This window comes from Atractosteus spatula, chromosome 22, assembly GCF_055471065.1.
Source record: "Atractosteus spatula isolate fAtrSpa1 chromosome 22, fAtrSpa1.hap1, whole genome shotgun sequence".
Classification (NCBI taxonomy): Eukaryota; Metazoa; Chordata; class Actinopteri; order Semionotiformes; family Lepisosteidae; genus Atractosteus; species Atractosteus spatula.
In genome coordinates, this window is record NC_142727.1 from 11,602,471 (window position 1) to 11,627,459 (window position 24,989).

Consider the following 24,989-nt stretch of genomic DNA (forward strand, 5'->3'; position numbering starts at 1 on the left):
CTTCTGGACAAGAAAAGAGAATTAGGTGTATGATTTTTTTACGCATTCCTGACAAGTTATCAATCCGTTAACTGAAGAATAAATATATTCTCTTTTCTTCTATGCAGATACATTGTAATGGTAAATAAAATACTTAATAACTTTTATAAATTCTGCTCTTTGTAAATCTTAGTAAATTGTTTTTTTTTAAAATACCATGTTATTCCTGAAAGTGTTTCACTTTTACTGAATCGAAGAAGAATGGAAAATATTAAAGTTGCCATGAAGCAAAATAATGGATTTAACAAAAAAACAAAATTTATTAAAGTAAGCAACTAACTTTATATCAAAAGGCCTAACACAAACCCCTGTATTTTTACTTAAGTATTCTCCACACTTATCACTTGGTATATTAATGAAACTCACTTAAAAATATAATTTCTGGATGAAAATTACTTACTGTAATTATATTTTTCATAGAAACAAAAGAACATAAAAAAGATATGGACGGTGAAGAAATTCCTTTTTTTTCAATGGACAATGTAATGTGTATTTCATTTTTGTCATGGGCTTATATTCTTTTGTATTCTTATTTACATTTTATTAAGTTAAAGCATTTCATTCATGTATACAACCACTGAAATAACAATCCAAAAAAAGGACCAAAAAAGTTTAGTAAAATTGGTATCAGTGTTACAGCGGAAGGTAAAGATTTCTCTCTGGACTTCAGATCCGTGAACTTGCTGAATTAGAAAGATTTGCGTAATACATTTATGAATGCCATTGAGTCCTAATTCATAGACCCATCTTTGTTCTGTGTAAGACAACTGGATATCATCTTGTTTTATTCAATTATAAAGCATAATACTTGTAGAAAGAATCCAAAGCACACTTTTGCCAAATTAAATGTGCAAAACAACAGGGACACAAGCTTGTTGAGCTTGACACTATATTCATTTGTGGTCTTAATGAATGAAGGAAACAACCTTGCCTTTGGCCTTTCTTTACTTAAATCCACTGAATTCATTCAGCATCCTGTCTGCAAGTACATTCTGTAAAATGAAGGTGACAGGTCCTTGACTATTAGTCCATTGAGTCAGAGATAGAGTGTTGCCCTTTTGTTTACATTCTTTAAAAATGAGAAAAACCATCAAGTGAAGGAAAGATCAGATAAAAACAGGTTCCCCGCCTCCTCGAAGTCCGTTCCCCCGTGCAAATCTTCTCTACCCGAAGGTAAAACGTTTCTGAAACTGCTGACTGGCGATCAAAAAGGAACCAGGGGGCGTTTTGTACAGCAAATCCAGACTTTGGCCTCTTTGCTAATTTGTGTCCTCTCCACCTCAGCAGTGCAGTATCTTGATAAAAGCCTTCCTAAACTCAATATTGAAAGTGGTGTAAATGATCGGATTCACTGCGCTATTGACATAGCCAAGCCAAGTGAAGGCATTGTACATTTCCAGCGGAACCCTGCACTTTGTGCAGTGTGTGTTCAGAATATGAGTGATGAAAAAAGGCAGCCAACATATAATAAACACCCCTGAAACAGAGAAGAAAACATAAGTTTAAAAGGTGCTGCAAATTAATTAAAAGTCCAATTCTAAAAGCTCCATCAACTGATGTTTCTTTATCTTTTGATGAACAAGATTTCTATTATTTTTCTGTTTCAGTTTTTAATTAACTGTCTATAATAGAAAAAAAGTAAAAGAAAGAGACTGTATGGTAATATATTTAGAAGTTCATGTTTTATTAATGTGAATACTGTAATAGAAATATATTTAAGAATTCAGTGAATACAAATTCTATAAGCAATTTTGGACAGGTATATAGAACACAGTTTATATTCACAGCTGTCAGTTAGATTTTCATAAATGTAAATATAATTTCCAGCAGAAAATAGACTTTGAGTATTGTGACAGAGTGCTTGTTATTTTTTCTTTCTTTCTGAATGTGAAATACTCCAATACTTCCCCCTACCCTTCTGGTATGTTTGAGAGAGTGTATGTGATACGAATGAAGTGTGAATAATACTTACCCTTTTGTTGTTTCCCTAAAAGCACTGTAGTGTTTTCCCTATTTGGAGTATTGTTTTGTATTGTTTTGTGTTGATCAATATGGCCACCAGTCACCTTTCCTGTTTGTAGTATCATACAAATGATCTTAAAGGGAAAGGTTACTGGTGAGCCATCTATAAATAACCGATGTAAGGTTAGTTGTTTTGTTTAAGTGAATATATATCAGTTGCATTTATAAAATTTATAAGTTAGTTTGGGATGGTTAAATACTTTATTTTTATCAATCTGCCCATCTCTGTTAACAAAAATGTGAGCGAGTCCCTTTAAGAGGATGGTCCTTAGAAGAGGAGGGGCTATAAAAGGGACTGGGAGAGCTCAGTATGGAGGAGGGTGCCTTGGAGGAAAGTTGTGGAGAGTACTCCTGTGAGGGTTTTTTTTTTGTTATCCCTATTTTTGGGGCAATAAATCCAGTTTTGTTTGCATTTGAAGACTGCTTGTGGGAGTTTCTTTTCTTTTGAGCCAAGCCTGGTCACTTGGACCGTGACAAGTATATTGTGGTTGGCAATACATTTTGGAATGATGTATACAGTATATACATTACTTTGTTTCCATGATCATATCACCTTGTTTGGATAGAGTAATGAAATTTTTCTCTTTCTAGTGGCATTGAATGAACAAAATTTAAAAGACCGAGCACCCTGCTGGGATCGTATCTTTGTGTAAAAAATGATGCACTGCAAAGCAGAATCAAGGATGTGCGGTTCTTGTATTAGGGGAAGCTGGCCCTTAATATTAAATGGACACACAATAGGTGAATTAACCCTAAGAGTCATTTAAAAGAAGTTTAAACACAGAAAAGACTACAGTGGCTTTGACCATAAGTTGTAGAGTGAGTTGTACAAGAGTAATTCGTAATGGAAACTCTGAAACCCTTATCCATTTAATTATAAGCAAACGAAATAATTCCTTAACTTAATTTCTTTCCCAGTATCAACGCATCGATAGCTGCTCTTCTGGTAGCCATATCTCTTGCTGTGGGAAAGATACAGTAACTTTCGGGAGACAGGAATTTAGAAAATCAAAATTCTTCACTGCAGCCCTTGCAGAGTTTTCACCCCCTAACCTTCACTTGGAGCGATTACTACCTAGGAAACTACCTGACATACAGTACCTGACAGTTTTCCAACATGTTGGAGGTACCTCTGCACAACAGCTACAGAAGATTTCTGCAGCTTATATTCATTTCTTGTCGACTCAAATTCACTTATTTCCTACAATATGTTGCATAAATACTATAAGAAACATGCCTGTTTTTTAGTAAAGAAAAAAAAATAGTTCACATCTCACGTCACACTGATAAAATGAATCTCTTCACAACACTGAGTGTTTCACTCACCCAGGACGATCGCCAGCATCTGAGTGGCTTTTTTCTCCTTCTGCTGAGAGAGCTTCCTCTTGCTCAGGGTCTTGACTGACGTCCTTGTTTTGCCGTTGGGCATTGCTTGGATCTCGAAAGCTTTGGCAGCTTTAGGAAGCTCTCTTGTGTGCCCGTTCTTTTCGGCCTTGACAGGGCTGTCGGCTGGAGAGGGCAGGGCCATGCTCTGGCACTGGTTAGAGGTGGCAGGCATGGAAAGGTGAGCCTGTGGGGCTGCGGGTTTGTGCTTCTTCTTCTCTGGGGGGCTGGTGCTTGTCATCATGTCCATTTCCATGTCGTCAGGGTGGTTCACTGCCTCCTGAATGAGAATCTGTAAACACAGACACGGCCCACGTAAGCACACTTGTGTCGAGCAGAGAAATCTCTGGAAATCTGACGGCTCCACAGTAAGGAAGTGCACAAGTCATCTTCACAAGAGTGTGAAGCGCAACTGTTGTGCTATCATGAGTGAAACTGTGAAACTTCCTCGGCTTGTCCAAAAACTGGGCGGTACAGATGTATATGATTTGAATGCCAAAGACACCTTGCTTATGGAAGCACAGGCTACCTTATAAATCTAATGATAAGTCATGCAATTTAGCTACAACTGCCATGTCTTTGCAAAAAAATGTATATTCCATAACATATCTGTCAGTAAGTAAATTGGATATTGGTAATTTTACAGTGACCAAAAGGCACAGTGTGATAGGTCTTTAGTCAGTGTCCTTGATTAGCTAGTGGGCTGTCCTATGTACCGCACGAGAGAGAACTGCACAGGCTCTCTCAGACCACAGAGAGACTGCACAGATTTTCTTGGACTTCACAGAGATTACAGGGATACAGACTAGAGTGAAACTGCAGGGATTTTTCTGAACTGCAGAGAGACTTCAGACAGGCCTGCAATAAGCTCACCTAGTGGGGTGGACCCTATCTGGAACACATAGCTATAAAACTATTCTATTTTATCAGTTCTAGTAACATGATGGGCAGCACGGTGATACAGTGGTTAGCATTACTGTTTCACAATGCTGAGGCCTTGGGATCAATTCTGGACCTGAGGTGCTCTCTGCATAGACCTTTTATGATTTCCCTGTGTTCATGTGGGTTTCCCCTGGGTGCACCGGTTTCCTTCCACAGTCCAGAGGTATACTGGTATGTTAATTGGCTTCTGGGAAAACTGGCTCTCGTGTGAGTGAGTGTGTGTCTGTGTTTGTATGTCTGTCCTGCATTGGACTGATGTTGGACTGAATTGGCTGTTACCTTTCATATACAGTACTGTATACAGTATTACAATTTTAACAATATTGTAAGTCAAGAAAAAAAACAGAGAAAGGCCACATTAAAAGAAAAGTTCAATGAAATGATATTTGGAAGCTCTAATATACAGTATAGGACAGTTCTCAAAAGGTGATTTTCCCTAGAGAGAACAGAAAAAACATCAATAAAAATCCACGAACCACTTTCTTTTTGTTGACTGGAAAACTCCCATTGGACTTCACTATCACCGTGCAGAGTTTCACATCCTCAGGATGTGTGCACTTGTCCTGGGAAAGAAAGAAAGCAACAAAATGAAGCAACAGGGCAGTAAAACGCGTTTTAAACCAGACAAAAAGAAATATTTTTACAATTTTATTATAAGGCAGAAATGCTAAAAAAAATTACCATGGCTCAAAATGCAGTACAGATTGATCATTTTATAAAAATGCCCTCTACGTTGTGTAACGTTTTTCAAAGTTTTCATTATGGAATTCTCAACTCCCCATACTTTGGGATTTCATATTAAAAAGGTAACAAAATTGATGGTCCGCCCTACTTTTCTGTGTGGGGCTTGACAATTCATAACTTCTAGAAGAGGACTTTTTGCTGATGATTTCACATATCAAGTAAGAGGAGAGGTACTCCAACAGAATGTCAGTGTTCCCACTATCAAAGCAGTGATTATCCGTAATCAGCTCTGTGGGGTCGGTTATTTTGTCAATCATTGGTACTCCTGATTATAATTAAACTACGCTAAGTTGTGTGTTTGGTGCCATTAATGAAAGTCAAGAGTAGTCTGAAACATTTGCACTTTTCACACTGTGCTTTTTGCCCATTACTTCGGATGTCAATCTTGGACAAACAAATAAAAAAAAAACTGTTATTATTATGTTTTCTTTCTGTTCAAATAATTACAAATAAAACATTATCAAAAGTAGGAAGACCAGCCTCAGTAAAAGTCATCACAGGATTCTATGTGAGAAAGAATTTATAGCTCCAAAACGCAGACTAGATCTCTGCTGTTAATCAGTTATGAATAGTTTTGCCACATTGGAACATTTCTATACAGTCTATAATAATCAATTCAAGTAAGATCCAAAGCCAAGAGTACAATTTCAAATTATTAGTTCACCAAATACAGAATATATAATTTCCCATAATGTTTGCAGAGCAATTTATGTTTAGGTCTCTTACAGTTTGGTATTAAAACTAATTTACAATTAACTTGTTTTAAAAAATGTACATATACTGTGTACAAACTATGATGTTTAAGCCGGATAAAAATATCTTTAGCTACTTCGTTTATTTCATATTTTGTACCCACCAACATATTGGAATAGCACACCCACACTTCAGCAAGTGTTTTGTGGAGATCAAGGTGTCATTGTGAATTTAGATTTTTGTTGTCACTGAACAACATATGTGCAAACAATTTCTGACAATTCCCATTCATTTACTTTTCAGTAGAGATCTCTGACAGACATATAGAGCTGGCAATCACGAATGGATGAAAGTGTCTGGCAGAGTTGTGAAATCGAATAGCTCTGTGTGATATGAATGGTATATAATAAAATGATTTTCTTTTTGATTCCAGAACATTATCCCTGAAAGCTGTCAATATCTAAAAATCAGATTCTCCTTTTTCTTTTCTTTCCAGACACAATATATTCTTCAGGGCATACTGAAGAACATATTGAATTGAAGGCAGCTCCATTTGAAGCATTTATGTTATACTATACATAAAAGAACAGAACACACAGGAGGAGTTCAGATGTAGGCACCCACAAAAGAATTCTATTGAAATAAAATAGTAAAACCATTTTAAGTATGCTATTGTGCCTTCCAAATGTATTGGAAAAAAACTTAATTGGAATATTACTATGTACAGTAACCTCTATTTAATTTTTAATAGAATCAATACAGTTCTATCTTCTTTGGTTATTTAAATAAAAACAGTGTTGTTCTATCGGTGTTGCCTATAGAAGAAAATGCTTTATATTTATCTGGTGGCAATTTACCTTCTACCATAAAAATATAGTGCCGAATATTCAGCCAATGCAACCAAACAGTTCAACAGGACAAAAAAAAGAAATAAATGAAAAAACTTTGAACAAGCCTGCTCAGTATAAATAAAATTTAATCTGCTGATTTAGATCCAACTGAGCAAGTATTTTACACACTGAAAAAAATGGAAGTTCATTCCATTCAAGGACTTGGTGATTACAAAAACGTTTTGGCAAAGTGTCTCGAATTATTAAAGAAGGTATTTAGTGAGTTCAATTGGTCAGCGACGTGCAGTTATTGCCTGAAGTAGATGTAGACTAGTACAAGTAACATGGAAATTAATGTAAAGAGTTGAGTTCACATTATTTAAGGTGACCGTGTTTTGCGCCAATATGATCAAAAGTATGCACAGAATTACCCAAAAATAATTAGATTTTATTATTGTATACAAATTAATTTAATTACAAATGTAAAACACATGGGTGTGTAACAAAAAAACAAACAAATGACTACAAATGAGCTGTATACATACTGTGCTTTCCAAAGGTATACACTGCACGCAAGTATAGAATTAAGGACACAGTCTCTTAACTTTCAGACCTTCTTGCTCATGTTCCAAAGGGTATTTTCATTAATTTTAAAATATGGTAGTTGCAGTTGATTTTTTTATTTTTACTGTCCCCATTTTAGAATCAACATTTGTTAATAGACTGGGCTTTACCTACAATTCTCATACCTGTACAGCTTGGATGTCCCTTTCTCCAAAACAATTTGTCAATTACTGTATGCTACAAACCCCACAACAGAAACAACAGAAAGGGTCCACTGGAATCCATTGGAAGGGTGAAAACACTCTCCCAGAAATCACTGTAAACCTATGAATACTGTCCAAGCTACAGGATACCTTTGCAATCCCTAACGTGGAGGCATCTTTCCTATTGTGAGCCACTGCTGCTTTTGAAATTCCAGTCACTGTAATATCAAATAACAAACATACAGTAGTAATATCAAATTCCAGGTTTTCGTTGGCACAACTAGTGTGCAGTGCTTTCCCTGTTTGCTTTTGATCCCATGAAGTCCCTTTTAAACTTGCCTTCCAATTATTTCCTTTCCGATTTAACAACCTTAAATAGGAAAGCTGGTGAAATGTCTTTCGATTCCATAAGCACAGTTTACAGATGACCATTAATCCCACTAAGCCTCCTTAACTCATACTTCAGTGTGCCCATTAATACTTAGTTGTGCATTTTTTCTCACCAGTTGTTCAATGAACATTATGACAGAAGCGAATGGAATACTTTTCACTAAACTGGGATCTAGTAAAGACACAATTAGTTCACACCAGAAAGGCATTTCAGTACATTGGTTAGATTCTGATGAACATGATAGAGGGACAAAATATGGAAAGCATAAATGACTCGTCTGGCTGAGAGGGAGTGACAGTCCAGTCAAGGACTTGTTGCAAGGGTGTAGATGGGAATGTGAGAGATATTTGCGAAGGGGAGGACATGATACGAGACCTAGGTCAGTGGAAGTGTATGGAATTAGGATCTAACCTTCCTGCTCAATCTGTTTTAACCTAAACATTGAAAGAGTGGAGAACTAGGCCAAAGGTATCCTTATATCCTCATCAAGAACAAAAATCACAAGAGTCACCTATGAGAGCTTTGGAATTTGCCACTTTTATCAATTTATAATGTGAAGCATTAATCAATTTCGTGTAAATCATTCACATACTGACAGGTATTTAAATGCAATAAACGAATATAGGAACTTTGTTTTGTTTTTTTAATGCTTCTCTGTTTTTTAAATGCAAACTGTAAGGTTCTCTTATGAGAAAAGGCACTGAGGGCTTATCAGAAATATTGTTGCCAGATATTGAGAAAACACTCCATCCTGAAAAGTTGTGGACCTGATACAGAAAATTGCTATTGCACCTGCTTGTAGTTCAAGCGCTCACATAGAGTAGACTCAAATTGAGTAGACTCAAATACTCATGTCACAATGCTCCAAATTACTTTGGTTTTTTTTTAGGTTTTGCTCCGTGGACAGATTTTTAGATTCTGAATTGAACATGTAAAGCAATCCCAAATCCATCCATCCATATTCTAACTGCTCTATCCAATTTAGGGTTGTGGGCAAGCCGGACCCTGTCCCAGCAAGCAACAGATGAAAGGAAGGATAAATTCATATTCCATCATATGGCAAATACATGCACACACTCAATTTTCCAATTTTCTGGGCCAATTTTCCCAGAAGCCAATTCAGCTACCAGTATGTCTGGACTGTAGGAGGAAATGGATCAACAAGAGTGAATCCATGCAAACACAGAGAAGACACACAAAATTCAAGAAGTTTGCATCCCAGGAAATGGACCCAGGGCCCCAGCGTTGTGAGACAGCAGTGCCAAGCACCTCGCCACCATGCCAGCAATGCAAAATCATACAACTAAAAGTAATTGACGTCTGAGTGTGCTAAAATCCAGCTTTCAGCAGTTCCAAAAGCTAATGTTTCTAGTGCGTTTCCTCCATGTACAAATCCCGTACGTTCCGGGAGATCGCTGAGACTTTCTGTGGGCTACGATGTACAATGTGCGCACGGAGGGTCACCTTCAGCGTCGCGTGCACGTCGGCCTCCATCCCGTGACTGCTGCGCTTCGTGTTCACGCGTTTCCTGCGTTTCCTGAGGACCACATAAATCTGCACATACACTAGCAGAGTGATGATGAAGGGAACGTAGAAGGACACGATAGAGGAGTACACAACAAAGGCAGGGTTTGCAATTACACATAGAGCATCATCTCGGGTGGCTGAAAAAAAGAACAGAAGTTGCTTTTTTATCAATTCCAGCTTAAAGTCTTGTATATAAATCACACAATGACCTGAATTTTGCGATGATAGCGATTGCAATGATAGGCGCAGCAGTTCATGTTAAAAAGAGCTTCTTTTTACACCTTTGCAGAAAATATGTAAACTTCAAATTTTGAAGACCTCATATATTAGGTTTTAAAAATACTTCTTTGGGAAATGACACTGCTAACGTGCAGGATTTAAACCACAAAGCTACTGCATGTGAGTGAAGTTAAAAATAAAAATTTTAGAATATAAACACAAGTTTAACTTGGATTTTGCCGATGAATTTGTTACAATTAATACGCATTTTGCGTCTGTGATCACTGCTATAGAGCACATGTGCTTCCTTTAGATGAGTCTGAAGGTTAAACCATGGTTGATGCCATGTGTACAGGTCTCTAAGGCTGTAACCACAGGAATTACACAGGAAGTTATGGGGGATGTTTTTGACAAATGTTGCAGGAAATAGGAGAACAGGAAACAGACATACATGAAAAAAGAGAGGGTAGATTGCAGTGAAGTTACAATGTGAGATTGAAGCTATCATTTTGCTGTAATGTCACACACTCAATTAAAATTCCATTCCGCTATTAAAATATGTGCAGTATCTCCTCATCAAACATGGAAATATGAAATTCTTTTGAAGAAAAGCAATTTTTAAGGGGTGTGTACTGTATCTTATAATAGCATAAAAACAGATTTCCCACCTTTAATGATTTTAGGTCATTAAATATTGGGAGCGTGTAGTCATAAAACACCATAAACTCAGTACTCAGTGCTAGCTTTTTCTTTGCAGCTGCTTTTTTTCTTGCTTCTATTTGATGGATACTGTCTTCTACAGTACGTACTGGGCTTGCTCTTTGCGATCACTAAGTACTGTACTGTATATCAACGTTACTTTTTAAACAAGTTCTTAAACAGTGATTTTCCTTTACCTGTGTTATTTAAGCCAAACAACAGAGGGCAGGATATTGCAAAGGACAAAACCCAGACCACCGAGATCATAACTGTGACGCGTCTCTTGGAGCTGTACCTTGTATTGTATAGCATCGGCATTGCAACAGCTGTATACCTGAGAGGTAGACGAAGAAAGACAATAAGGATGGGGAGGAATAAACAGCGTGTGATATTCTGAAAGTGCACCATCGTATCAGATCTGATTTATTAGCATGCTGAATAGGATGTTCATAGTGAATATCATTACATTTGTAGGGGCCAGGTGTTAAACATTAGTCTTCTGGATGCACACATATTTACATATGGATGAATGGTGGAACAAAACATGCTGATATTGACCTACCAACCTTGCAGTATGTACAGGCCAATTCAGAATGATCATGGTGCATTAATTGGATTGGCTAATGGCCTTTTTTAAGAAAAAGAAACATTCACTCTTTTGTCGTCATTCATCTCCCTTGTCGTTTTAGGAGGGAGATTTGTTACAACGTCCCAGAAATGTCTGGGCAGTTTGTTCTACGTTCCCAGTGCTCATACAGTGAAGTACGTCTCCTGTGTACTCTTGCAGTACACACCTTCGGTACACACCTGCTGTGACAGCCTTTGCAAGGGTTTCCTGACCTTGTGGACGTAATTGTTTTGTGCAAATAAACATGTTAAATGGTGCTAAACGCAGATAATTTAGGAATATTACAAACAACATTCATAACTGGCACATATTAACATGAAATAACGAGGCATAAAAACCTCAAACAAGTGAGGCTTCGGTCAGAAGGTGTGATATAAGTGTTATCCTTCTGGAATAGGGTAAACTGCAAAATTTGTTGCAAGACATCAAAAAATAGAGAATACTCAAAACTCCTTTTTTTGCTTTGTTTTATTCACAGTGCATTTTGCTTCTCTCGTTTACCCCTGTGTAGTCTGCTCAATTTCAATAAAAGGAAGAGAAAGAAGACTTAATAAGCAATCCACGAAGCATGCTTTTTCAAGAGGGGGAGGTTCTATGATTCCTGAAGACATAGCAACATCAGTTTTATTATTAATCCGATTATTAGTTGTGGCTAATAAAGTGGTGCAAAGGATGAGAAGAGACTTACCTGTCAATACTAATAGCACAGAGATTAAGGATGCTAGCAGTACACATCATGACATCTAAGGTGACAAAGATATCACAATGGATTTTACTAAACCGCCACTCTCCAACCACCTGGAAAAAAGAAATGTGAAACAGATAAAGGCTTGAAAACCATCCAACTATTTGTGCTAGACATATAGATAAATATGGATACATACATATGGTTTATATTAAATGAGAATTTGATATTCACTAAACTGATACCCGACAACTAATGGCATAACATTTGTTTTTCTTGAAGACAATATGCTGTCATTTTAAATAAAATTTAGCACTTCCAAGAACATGCTCAGACACCTTTAGATTACCTCCCTGAAGCAACACTGGACTGTGTAATATATGGGAAAAGCCTACACAGTATGAGTCACGAAGACACTACTGGAAATTTGAACACATTTTTATGTTATCTTCTGAATTTTAGAAAAAGAATCTTGAGCTGACTAATAAGCAGAAAATTGTGCACACAGAGCACGTAGTTCTCTTTCAAACAGAACCTTGTTTTTTTTTCCAGATTCCCAAAATCAAATTACACCAAAATGCTCATACGGCGTTTATGGCTTTTTCATCGCAGGTTTTAAATTGAGGTTAAGTACATGTATAACTATTTTATTTAGTTCTGGGTCATTATTGGGTTTGCAGTTGTGAGCACAGCTTTTCTGTCTTCAGAATACATGAAGCAATATTTAACGTTATTTAAATTGAACTGAATTACTGGAATTAGGCGCACACACTGCCCTTTGCAAGTACAATACGTCTAGACAGTTTAAAAATTCCAATAAAGGTAATGATCCTAAGCAATTCCTTAAAGCTAAACTGAGAGAAAATAAATTGAAAACTTAGAGACAAGAGAAGCAAGTTACATTAAGTAATAGGAAGTAGTAATTTAGAAATTATTACAGAAAATCCCTCATTTTTTCAGATTTGAGATGCAGGCAATTCTTTTATATATGGAGTGTTCGCTTAAAATGATTTAATACATGTCTCATCATCATGCTTCTCTCACATTTCAGTCAGAAAGTGTAACATTGGCTGGAAAGAGCAGCAGTTCTGAAAGCTTGCAAGACTTTCTACTAGCAGAGTGAACGAATGTATCTTATCACAACTTAGGAGTATAAAATTTCCCCTAAAATTACTGTGCAGCTTTGGACTGCCGCTTAAAACAAAATGACTGTACATACTGTATACAGAAAAGCTTAAAAGATTGTCTATCCTACCATCTACTCCTTTTGTACACCAAGACTATGCAACAGTGTTTACTCAGTGCACAGTCCAAATAAAGTCAGGATTTGTATTAGGTGATTAGATTTGCATAGTCTTACAAAGTGCAGTAAAAGAGCAAGCATTCAGTAGCGCAGAACTGAAAGGGTACTGGAAGCCTGGAGATGAAAATGATAATTATGCCTAAGGGGGGACATTTTTAAGAAGCACAGTAAAGAAAAACAAAATGTTCAAACATTCTTGACTTTATAAACCTTTGCCTTTTGTTTTCTAATTCTGAGCTGATTTTATTTCTCCTTATTTAAAATTCCGAAAACCTAAGACTTACTGTAGCTCCTAGCTATAGTTCCTGTACAACTTGGGGAGAATGAGATCCCACAGACCTAGTTCTCCAAGTTCGATGTGTATCAGATCCATTCGCTGTTTGAGACGTTTGCAGGTCCATAGAGCCTTGCAGGAGTTAAGGTCACAGGGAAGATCAGTGCATACCTCAGTAACATCATCTCATGCCAGCAGGTTGATTTGCTGATCGCCAACCTGGCCCATTAATAGTCAACCTTCTGTGGTTGTACTCTGAGAGATACTGTTTGGGGGGAATCCTTTCACTATCGACAACAGGATCCTGGCTAGAATCACGTTCTTAAGAGCTCAAACTTCCCCTCGATTTCAAATGACTGGCAACCCTTGTTTCGTTTACTGCTGTATTTCCGTGGCTCGGCTCTGGAAAATGTACTAGAAATCCAATATCATTGTCAAATCTCTTTCTGTCAAGAGGTTATGTCTTTTGTGTTTGAGCTGTCAATCTATTGCTCAGCAGATACCAGCGGGTAATGCTTTACATTAACATGCGTAGGTGTGCAGGTAAATTCCATATCTGTTCCACACCAGGTGAAGGTTATTCTGGTTTTTGTGGCTTTGTGTAGATGAGAGATCACCTAACTTCAGTATGGGATGGTGGTCTATTACCAGTATTACCCCCTCAGCACCCTCTGCTGGCCCTTATATATACAGCATATAGCTGGATTAACAAGAGCAATTGTAGTAAAGGGACTCAGTCAAGGTAACAGCAATGTTAGCAGTGGGGACTCAAACCCACAACCCAGCAGTAATGAGTTCAGAGACTTACCCAATATGCTAGTAAAGCTACAAATCTATTATTTTTTTATAATTATTTGCACAAAAATTACATTTAGTCAAATTGAAATGGCAATGTAATTAAGAGCAAGTACAGATGTGATTGATGTACAGGGATACTCCATGTAATTATCTAACATTGAGGAAGTTAGTTCTATCCCAGGAACACATTACACAATACCTCTCACACTTCGATCAGTATAACCTTGGACAATACTAAATCTACCTAAAGGCTTGAAGCATATCCCTAAACATTATCATCAACCCAAACCAAACCCATCCCCTTAATCTTGACCTCATGACAACCCTGTCTCCATTTGACCCCTTTTGACTTTTTAATAGTTCCATCCTCACCCCATATCAAGTACACAAGCCTCACCTATAACTTAACCACTGTGATACAGCATATAAACTATACAATAATGTACAAATGTGAGTACTGAAAGCCTACGATTATTGTATAGATGTGTGTATTCTTTAACCACAGATGTGATCAAAGGTTGTTTGAGAAAAAAGAATGGTTTCTCAAGACAACACTGCTTTTCTTAACGATGACACAGATTTCATTTGTTGGCTTCATAAAAAAGAATGTAACATAAAACATAATTGCATCGCCTGCTGCGTCTGAAAGATTCAGGATGCAATTTTAATTTGAAATGGATTAAAGATAACCACATTTCTGCTGAAAAGGCGGTTTTCTGATGCAAACTTATGGCAATTCGTGTAAGAGTGGTATTAATGTCTAATGCACCATTTCTCTTTGGTCTCTGCTTTTCACTTTGTTCTAATGGTAAACAAGGAAGAGATGAATGCTTTAATTTTTCAAACACCTTCCATTAGACTAGTCTCTCGATCTTCAGTAGTCTATTCATTAGACATGCATATCTCTGAGTAAAAGGCTCTCACCTTCCTCTTCTAAAATATTCACTCACAAAAGAAAGAAAACACAAAGGCATTTAATGAATACATGTATGAGTTACTCAAGACAAATCTCCTGTCTTTGAAGGTATGGTATATCTCTTCAATTTTACATGATAAACTTTCCAAAACAATTATGTGAAAATTCCCCACATCTTTGTTTTCTATAAAATGTATTTACTCTTATTATTTAATGGGGTGTATGTCAGCTCAAAATATAAGTTATGATATGTTTTTCATCTATAAAAATATCAGTAGAAAAGGGTATTGTCCTTAAGTTGCATTCTGTAATCTTAAAAATGCTTTGTTTGGGTATTTTTGCATAACCGAAGAGGAAATGTCTTAGATACTTTTCATTCTGGGAAAGTAATATTTCAGAGGAATAGCAACTAACAGAAAATCCCAGTCCTAATAGGTACAGTACATTACAGGTAATTAGTACTGTACAATCATACAGGATTTTATATTGACCATCTACATAGTATAGAACTTAATCCATTCAGATACATTTATGAGATAATTTCTGATTAAAAAAATCAAATTTGCCTATTAAAATACTTTCGAAGTAAACATTTCTATAGCCCTTAAATCTCGGTGTGAATGAATGGATTATGTACAAAAGAAGTTCCCCTCACATAGTTCAGAAAACTATGTAATTTATTATCTCGCTCTAAAAGCTATTCTTTGCTTCCTATTCCAACTGTTGGCATTTTAGAATTACAGACTGCTAAAAATAATCCGGTAGCAGTATCCAGAGTAATTCATTTTCAGTTTTTATTTAAGACTGTATTTCCTGGGGTTTCATTTGCCCTGTCCACATTACCTAAGTGATGCATAATCAATGTAAAATTGCACCTAAAGAATTTGAAAACACAATTGGGCTTTTATTCCACAACAGATGTCCAGAACCAAGCAATTTTAAAAAACTAAGCATGCATTGTGAATTTGAGAACAGGATCTAGAATATAGGAAATATTTTATATCCAGCAAGTAGATTTTAAAATCTGGTGGCGCCAAATAGTGCAAAAATCCAATTTTATAATCTGTGACTTTGCCAAGGCATGACATCAACTGACCCAAGCTAAATCTGAACCTTGCAAAAAGGCAGCAGTGGACGCACAAAAGGTAATACTTTGCTTATGCTCAGACTATGCTGTGTTTATTCATCCATCCATCCATTTCTGTGACATCCATTTCTAACCACTGCAGGGTGTGTCTATGAGAGAAGGAAGGGATAGCATTCTGCGCTCACTTTTGGATCCTATACACAGAGCTTTCCAGTCTCTGTCCTTTCCCAGCAAAAAGCACAAGGCAGGACACACCCTAGATGGGACGCTCATCTGTGTTTATTCAACTTCTGTTAAACTAATATGCCTACAATTTCACTGTCACTTTCAGGGGTGCCGGGTCACTCAGGACCTTCGAGCCACATTGCCAAATGTACTTTCTGCTTTAGATCTCTTCCCAAAAGGAAACAGAAACAAGCAAAATGTAACTCTCCCCTTTGAGGGGACTAACAGTGAGCAAACAAAGGAACAAAGTAAAAGGTTTATTCCAGGCTGAAAAGAGAAGAAAGGAAACAATTTTTGGCTGTGAAGCCTTCTTCGGGTGTGAACAAACAAAACCTTATGGTAACTACCAAACTTCAATATCTTCAATAACTATCACAAAAACAGATCAACTGTCTTTCAGGTCCAAACAAAAGACAACAAACTTTAATTATACCCTTTTAAAGCCAGAGAGGAAGTTGCTAATTCCTGACAGCTGGAGCTCATTAGACCATCTCCCCTCTGCATTTTTGGAAATGTAGTTCTCTGCCTCGCCTACACATAGGAAAACGGGGAATTTTTTAAAGAGACAGAGTTATAAAGGGTAGAGGTGTTTCAGTACTCCGGTCCCAAAGTCTGCTCCCAATATAAACCTGCCCCACATTCCAACAAAAAATATATACTGTATATTGTTGATATTGTGCATTAAGTATGATATTAAAATGGTATTTTAAAGTTTCTTATTTAGTTAACATCTGCAACTACGGTAAAAAAAATAAAATAAACTGCACTCTAACTGACCTTAATATGACCACAGATGCATGCCCTCACATCAGATTCATTCAATTCAAAATGTAAGCATAAACCTATCTACATGCTCCTCCCGGCAATACATTTTTAAATTTGCTGGAAGATTAAAAATGGCATACTGTACATTGGTCTTGGATATCTATGTTTCGTTATTGTAACTGTGGCTGTGTTTTTGCTCTCTTCATAAATGTCAAACCATTTAGGAGTTTCTGGCTGAGCAAGCACTAAGTTAGGACTGCATGGGTTTTGAAATTGTAGGTTATCTGTAATACTTGTGACATTTCAGCTCCTGCATGTCTCCTAGGTCAATCGCTGTGACTGAAAACACCAGTCTAAAGAACATTGCTCAGAAGGGTGATAAACGTACAGTCACACATTTTTTACTTTAATTTTAGCTTTGAACTCTAGATGTATAATACATGTTGTATATAATTATTTTTTCAATGTAATACACATCTCAATATTCAATAAAAGGCAGAAAAAGTCATATTAATATACGGGGCATCTATGAGTAAATACCACATGGTAAACTGTGAATGTGTATTTGGTGCATATCCTAAAGCAACTGATAGTTTATCTGTAGATTGAAACTATAGATTTTTTTTTACAGCAGCAGTAGATTTTTGTCTTTTATATGAGAATGAAATTTCACTCAAACTGTTCGGGGCTCCCTTTAATTGTTGGCTACCAACATCTCAAGGAGAGGATAGCACTGACGCAAATCAGCTAGAAAACTGAAAAAATAAAAGTAAAAATGTTGATAAAAAGTCTAATTTAATCTGTGCCTGTCTTTTCCACTTTCTGTGTTGAGCTTACTTAAAAAAACCATTGTGCATATGGTCTGTGCATTGTGCACAATATCTGTGAAATTGGTCTAATGGTATTCTTTCTCCCTCCAACACCTCTTGTATCTTCAGCAAGTGTGGTGGAGTATAGATGGCTGAACAGAACAGGAATGCCCCCTGTGCTGGTGAAGCTCCTATGGTCTTGTGTATCGGACATATGATCTTCCAGCTTCATAAATCGGCAAGCCAACAGCCATAAAAACATAAAGCTGATGTATGAGAGGAGCCCATTTTTATCATTGAGCTTATCAGGTTGAGTATGTGATTGATCTGAAGATTATCTTGTCATCTCTTTAAAAAAGGTAGAGTATCAGGTTGTTAGATAGCATGTACAAGACACAGATGTGCCTACTTTTCTCAGTCTTTAATGCACTTCTCTTTAGCTTAACTAGTTACAGTACAACAAATGTACACAATACTAATATAATCCACTCTGATTACTTTTGTATTAGTATTGAAATCTTAAACAGTCTTCTGTGACTTAAATGTTAAAAGTATTTTTTGCTACATATAATAAGTAGATTGATGTAAATAAAATAGTCAACCACACAGTGGAGGTACAGTATTTAATGATAAATGGAATATGAAAATCTGTAACCAAGCAGTAAAACAGTTACTCTGGTACAGTATGTGATGGTAAAGATTAGCAAAGTAGGGTGAAGAAAAATAGATGCAGTGAGGTGTGGTAAGGCAAAATACAAACTGTAAAATACTATAGCAAAATAAGGTAAATGCAAGCATAAGCAATGGAAATCTGCAAAAACAACCTTTCATGAGGGAGATTTAACAATTTCCAGACAACATCACAGATCAGTACTGCATAAAGAGACAATTTTGATTACTGACATAATACCCCGAAAAGTATTTTGCAAGCATAACAAAAGCCTGAAGTACTTTCAAAGCAAAACTAGACAATCTTTCCCGCTCCTTTTTAACTTTAGCTTAGTTAAGGCTCTGAGGTTTACCCATTTCTCTGCCTCCCTGCTCATCAACAAAGAAAACAAAGCATGAGGTTGCACAATATAGCATATATTTTTTTCCAAATATGTAATCTCTAGGGACAGGAAAATAATAGCTTTCAGATGTTTATTAAGAATGTCTGGTTCTGAATTTCATTGAATGGTTGATTCGACCTGTAATTGTGAATTTTTCTTGGTTTTCAAGGCTGGTTTCACCAGAACAGAGGACAATGCTGATGGCTCTGATTATGCACCTGACTAGCATGGCCTATACTTCCCCTTACATTACATGATTACCTCAACAGATTCAGGTGCCATTTTCATTTTAGATGGACAGTAAATAATTTTTAATGAAAAAAATCAAAATTAGTTGAAGGTTCTGTACAATTTTAGCTCCCTTCTCTACAATTTTCATATACAAATCAGTAATGGTTGGTACTGAACTGTATTGTGTCATGACTGTGAAGTGGCCTCCATCTGTTATACATTGTTAAGGTTATGATAATAAAGTTCAACAGCATTTGGCCTTATGCCAGCCTTCTGTGAAAATGGTTGGTTCATGTGCCAGCTAGAGCCATTCTTATTGCCTGCCACTTTAACGGGTACAGTATGTACACATACCTAAAATATGATATTTGCAATAATTACATCCTACAGACACACTGTATGTTGCTAAGCCTGATATTCACATCAAATTCCAATATATTAGACTTTCCAAATAATGTTCCCGACGAATATTCATTTTAATCATGAGATCTGAGACTTAAATGGTTCTGTTTAAAGATGGATGGTTGTGTTTTTGTAGGAGAAGGGTATACTTACAGTACCTATACAGTACTTAGACACTCTGTTGTAGCTGATTCAATTGGATATGTCAAGAAAGGGTTGGACAAGACCCTTAGATCACTTAGTTACTACAGTAGTTATCAAGCTAGTAAGACCAGCTCAACAAATTGAATATGGTTTTATAAAAGGTTGGACAAAATAATTTATAGCGAAGTATCTGAAAACTAAAATTACCCTCTATCTTCAGAAAAAAAATGTATGTTCAGTCATCTTTGTTTCTTTCTAATACAGTTATCATTGTTCTCCTGAAGATGGTGAGTTCACAGCTCTACTCTATTGTAAAAGGCCATTACTGATATTGCAAGGGGGATCAGTACTATGATTGCAGGCAACACGATAAAGTCAGTGTGACAGCCACAGCATTATTGAGTGTATACTCTTAATCCAAAACGTCAGATAGCTAGAGATTACTAGTGACATCATTGTTCGCACTACAACCACTTTAATGACCAGGGCAAAGTATTACCAGAGTCTGCAGCAGAATTCAATCTCTGTATTGACTTGTGCTGACTTGTGATGACCTTGCACAAGTACTGCAGAATGGGCTAAAAACCAAAAGCCATTCAAGGAATGCCGTAAACCGCATGCTACTACACATCCAATGGGTTTGAGTGATGGCAGTTTATGCTTTATGCTGCAATCTGATACCTGACTGATATGGAATAAAGGTGCTTTTCCTTTTCATTGTACGTATAGTCATTTAATTTTCTTCTTCTGTGACCTATAAACTTAATCAAAGATACTGATAAAAAGACAATGTCATTACTTGCTGGGCAATATCTGAAGATCTATGCCCCAATGATATTTGAATAATAGACATTTCCCTTCCAGTTTAAAAAATAATGTTTCTCAGATGTTCATAAAAGGCACTAGGAATAGTTTGCACTGTGTTTTCCTTTTTAACTATTCACTAATACGCTAGCTTTCTGGGAAATGGAAAAATTGAAATGCTGACACAGAGTAGCCCAAGGAGGATCAAACAAAGCAATAATGTTGTTCTGCAGATTTCACATCTTGTAAAGGCCAGGGAATCCAATCTGTTCTGCATGAATTGTAAACATCACCCCGTAATTCCCTTTCAGTAACACAGGCAAAACAATAAATTTGGATCTATGTGGATGGTGTTTGTTAGTAACCCATGTACTGTAACTTGCACATTTTTTGTTGATCAAACAACACTACAAAAGAGAGGTCAAATTCAGCTACATTTTGTCCAGCCCATATAAGTGTTCCTTTTGCTTATAATATGGTGTACAACATATACTGTATACTCTCCTGAAGAAGGCTTCACAGCCGGAACGCTGTGTTTTCTCTCTTCTCTTTTTAGCATGGAATAAACCTATTACTTGTTTCTTTATATACTGTATACTGTATTCATCTTCTGTATTGGTTTCTTAAATGAAGCGTTAAACATAATTAGCACATAAAGGCTGTGAAACATTATCTCTGTCATACCTTGATTTATGAAAAATAGAATACTTTGAAGAAAGGAATAATGACAAATTAAAATAAAAATGAGCCTGAGCTCACTCTTTGACGTGTCATTGTTTAATTTAATGGAGTACTTTGGATTTCTACACCTCCTTTGACATGAAAATGTCTAATAATTAGATCCTGCCAATTTGCACTTTTTATTTCACTGGGTGTCTTGGATTTTTAAAACCTAATATCATAGTAGGTCATTAAATTTGTGCTCCTTCTTCCTTAATTACAGTAGTGTTTCTGAGAGAAGTTGACTTTAACCATTGTGGACAATTGAACCTTTCACAGAGGCTGCAATGTTTGTGAGAGCAGATAATTTATGAAACACAAAAGCACCATGAACTCTTGAAAGTGTATACATAAAATTCAATATTTGAAACAAATATAAGTCATTATTACCTACATACTAAGTCAATCATACTTATGCAATCATACATATCTACAGTATATACAGGACATGTACTTCTACAATCATAATAGGGTTTGAAGTAGAACTGGTAGAGGAATGGTGATTGTGGATATCTATAATCCCTCAGTTATTAATAACTGAATGCACAAGGAGAGTTAAATGGCCCTGTTCTGCAACCTTTCTTTTTTTATTTTTACTCTATTGCCAAAGGCTTAGTCTGAAATGTCAGTAGGCTTTGGGTCATTTCAGCATCTATAAACATAAAGGTAAGGAGCCAGCAGAAGAGTTTCAAAACCTTTCAGCAGAAAACACGCAACAGTCCTAAAATAGGAATAATGGATATACTTAATCCATTAAAGAGAATTAATCATTCTTTTCCGGGTCATTTTTGTAGTACAGTGGTTTAATGGCTTAGTCCAGAGTGTATTGTAACAATATGTACACTGAGAAGATGTGACCCCCCCCCTTCCCCCATTACGCCCACAAGACACACTATTCTAGTCCATCAGAAGATTTCTTCCAGCTATGCTGACACTCTTTTATTCATTGGAGCCATCGGGGACTTAAAACCACAAGCTTCTGGTTAGAAGTCCAGCATCCTTTGCAGTGCCATAGGAAACTTCCATTGCAGGCAGACAATACATAGCTTTATACATTGGAATAAAATGTAGTAAGGAAAGTATTTCTAAAAAATAGCTGAGAAAGCTTTGCAGATCTTAGGAGAAAGCTCTTTACCCTTCTTTCAAATTGAAATAAATGGAGTTTGTCCATTTACCCATGCACTATGAATGTAATAGGTTTCATTACACCTTTTCGAAGACCAGCAATCAAATTCAAAGACAGGTGATAAAATCTGGATCCGCCAGCCTTAATTAAAATCAATTAGTAGTGCTCTCTTCCTTCCAGCATGTCCCTGTGCTCCGGCTGAGATGTGGTCATGTGTGTGCTGGTGTGAAAATGCCTGCACTTTTCCAATAAAGGTAAAACGGCCCCTCAGCGTTTACTAGCTGGTTAAGGTGAATTGATTTTGGATTCCGATGGTGACAAAGGACTGTTTGAGTGCAACTTCTCACCGCCGTAAACGTTAGAGATTTGTGAAACACAAACTGCATCATGAAAAGTATTGATGAGAGAAGCTGCAGAGAAGAACACCTTGTGACAGTGTCTATCCTAGAAAATCAATAGTGCTCAATATTTAAAGCAAACAGGAAAATGACGAATAGGAACACATGTCTGACTTTCTCCATTCTGTTTTTAATTGGACTTTTTCCAAACTATTATCAGGGAAATGTTTGAAGACTTAGCTTCAGTACAAAAAACCCCATAAATGACTCAATAAAGCTTTCTAACCACATCTAAAGCAAACACTTCAGAAACAGAATCCCATAGTAATGTCATGCATCCTACTTCCCAATGAACACATGACATATCATGATGTATACGATGTTCTGTATGCAGTAATCAAACCATGATTATTTATGTAAAAAAAAACAACATAAAAAAAACATGATAAATGCAGTACTTTTGGAACAAATTGCTCTGTTCATGCCCAAAGCATCAGAGATGCAGTATATGTTAGCCTAGAGCATAGCTTCCAAGCACTGCTTTTATTCATTTTAATTTGCTGGCTCAGCCTAATGGGAGGTGAATCTTGTGTTAAACTTACAGGCAATCCACGAAGAAAATTAAAATACCCATGGTGTAAAGGAACAAGTAAAAATTTATTCCACGCTCAAAAGAGAAGAAACACAACAATTTTGTTTTTCTTTTCTTCTCTTTTCAGCATGGAATAAACCTTCACTTGTTCCTTTGCAGCCTACGCATGCTGACGCAGCTACTGTACATGCTTGGTGTACATTGCCACCAGGTAAATTTGGGTTGAGAGCTCATTTCTTTCCTCGGTCTTTTCTCTTTCCTGAGTACAGTGACCCGCTCGACCTTTGACACGACACAAATTAAATATCCACAGAAAGAATATTTGAAATTCAATTTCTAACCGCTGGTCTACAAGGTTTTTGCCATAATGTGAGCTACTTCCTGTTCTTCCACCTCCTTCTTCCTGTTTACTTCCTGAGCAGCTTTTGACTGGGAATGGCCATTGATTTGGTGGCAGGATGAATGACTCACCTCTAAGTAGACCACCCATGGCATGACAAGTGTTGCCACTAAGAGATCTGCCACGGCAAGGCTCACAATCAGGTAGTTGGTGGTGGTTTGCAGCGCCTTCTCTCGGGAGACAGCCATGCACACCAGCACATTGCCGAAGACGATGACAAAGATAAGCAGGGTCAGCAACATGGCGTAGTAGTTGTACTGGTGCCTCTGCACGCGCTCAGTTCCATTGGCGACATCTGTCTCGTTTCCGTAATATGTTTCATTATCTGCAAAGGATTCCATGAGTACTGAATGGCTGCGGCCGGCAATGTGCCCTGCAAAGAAACAAAGCCAAGAGCATTTTTATAGAGCCAAAATCCCACCAATCATTTCTGAAAAGTTTGATGTTATCTAAACCGGACCTTTTGCTTTATTATCGAGCATAAGCCTTTTTGTGTGTTGCCTGCCTAATTATTTATCTGGTCCCTCAACTTTCCTTATCTGTATTTGAACAGAAAGACTGCAAATTCCCCGTGACAAGGAAGAAACACCACAGAGAACCATGTTACTTTTTCATTGACTATTTTACCATTTAGACAGTGTCCCCAAGGTTGAGAAACCAGCACCCCAAAGAGAGACCCAGCTACATGACAGCCAGACAAATGAATCACAGCACATAAACAGATTCCCTAGTTGTTCAATCAGAGTGAATGTATCAGGCAGGAGCATCAGCCAAAGATAGAAAACAACAACAAAATAAAAATGATTGAGGATTTTTTTCTCACCCTTTCAAATATTCCAGCTTTAATTCTATAGCCCGAAGGGGTGACAGGGATCATATACAGTACATTTTTATCCTCCACAACCTGCACTTGTCAGTGCCATCCATCATGGTCCTATTGCAGTTGCCTCACATCTTAAAAGAAATGGAGGAGCGATGTGGTCCTCTTAAGTAAAACTGGTACCCAGCAAGTGTCAAGGGTGGCACAGTGTGGAGTATTGAAGATTGCCAGGCCAAAGCCAGTCCCACAGGCTGGTAGCACCAGGGCAAGTGTCATTTCCCACTTGGTATTAACTGGTCACTTTCATCCAACAGTATAAATGTGGTCTAAACTGGAGATGTTCTGATAGGCTTCAAGAAACTCTCAGCAAGCATGTACTGTATTTTAGTTAAATCACTATGGTTGCCCCTATGAATTACAACAATTTATTTTGACAACTATTCCTATTGCAACTAGAATCATTCTATGGGTTATTGTCAAAAATGAGAATAATGATGATCACTAAACACCACTTTTTCCTTTACCTTATAGCACAGCCAAAGGCTCATTGTAAGGTTCATTTTATGAAAATACATTACCACTGTGTTGCAGACGTGATATTTTACAGACCTGAA

At 36.9% G+C, this 24,989-nt stretch overlaps 1 protein-coding gene across 1 annotated transcript; it reads right to left on the minus strand.

Annotated features, from left to right (window-relative positions):
• Window positions 1-1,263: 1,263 nt before the first annotated feature.
• On the minus strand, window positions 1,264-23,896 carry drd2a (dopamine receptor D2a). The gene is made up of 7 exons (XM_088939760.1): window positions 23,627-23,896; window positions 11,573-11,682; window positions 10,454-10,590; window positions 9,276-9,475; window positions 4,863-4,949; window positions 3,388-3,736; window positions 1,264-1,516 (listed from the first exon to the last, which is right to left on the minus strand). Exons 1-7 carry the CDS (start codon window positions 23,894-23,896, stop codon window positions 1,320-1,322), a joined length of 1,350 nt encoding a protein of 449 aa, XP_088795886.1. The 3' UTR covers window positions 1,264-1,319.
• Window positions 23,897-24,989: the final 1,093 nt, after the last annotated feature.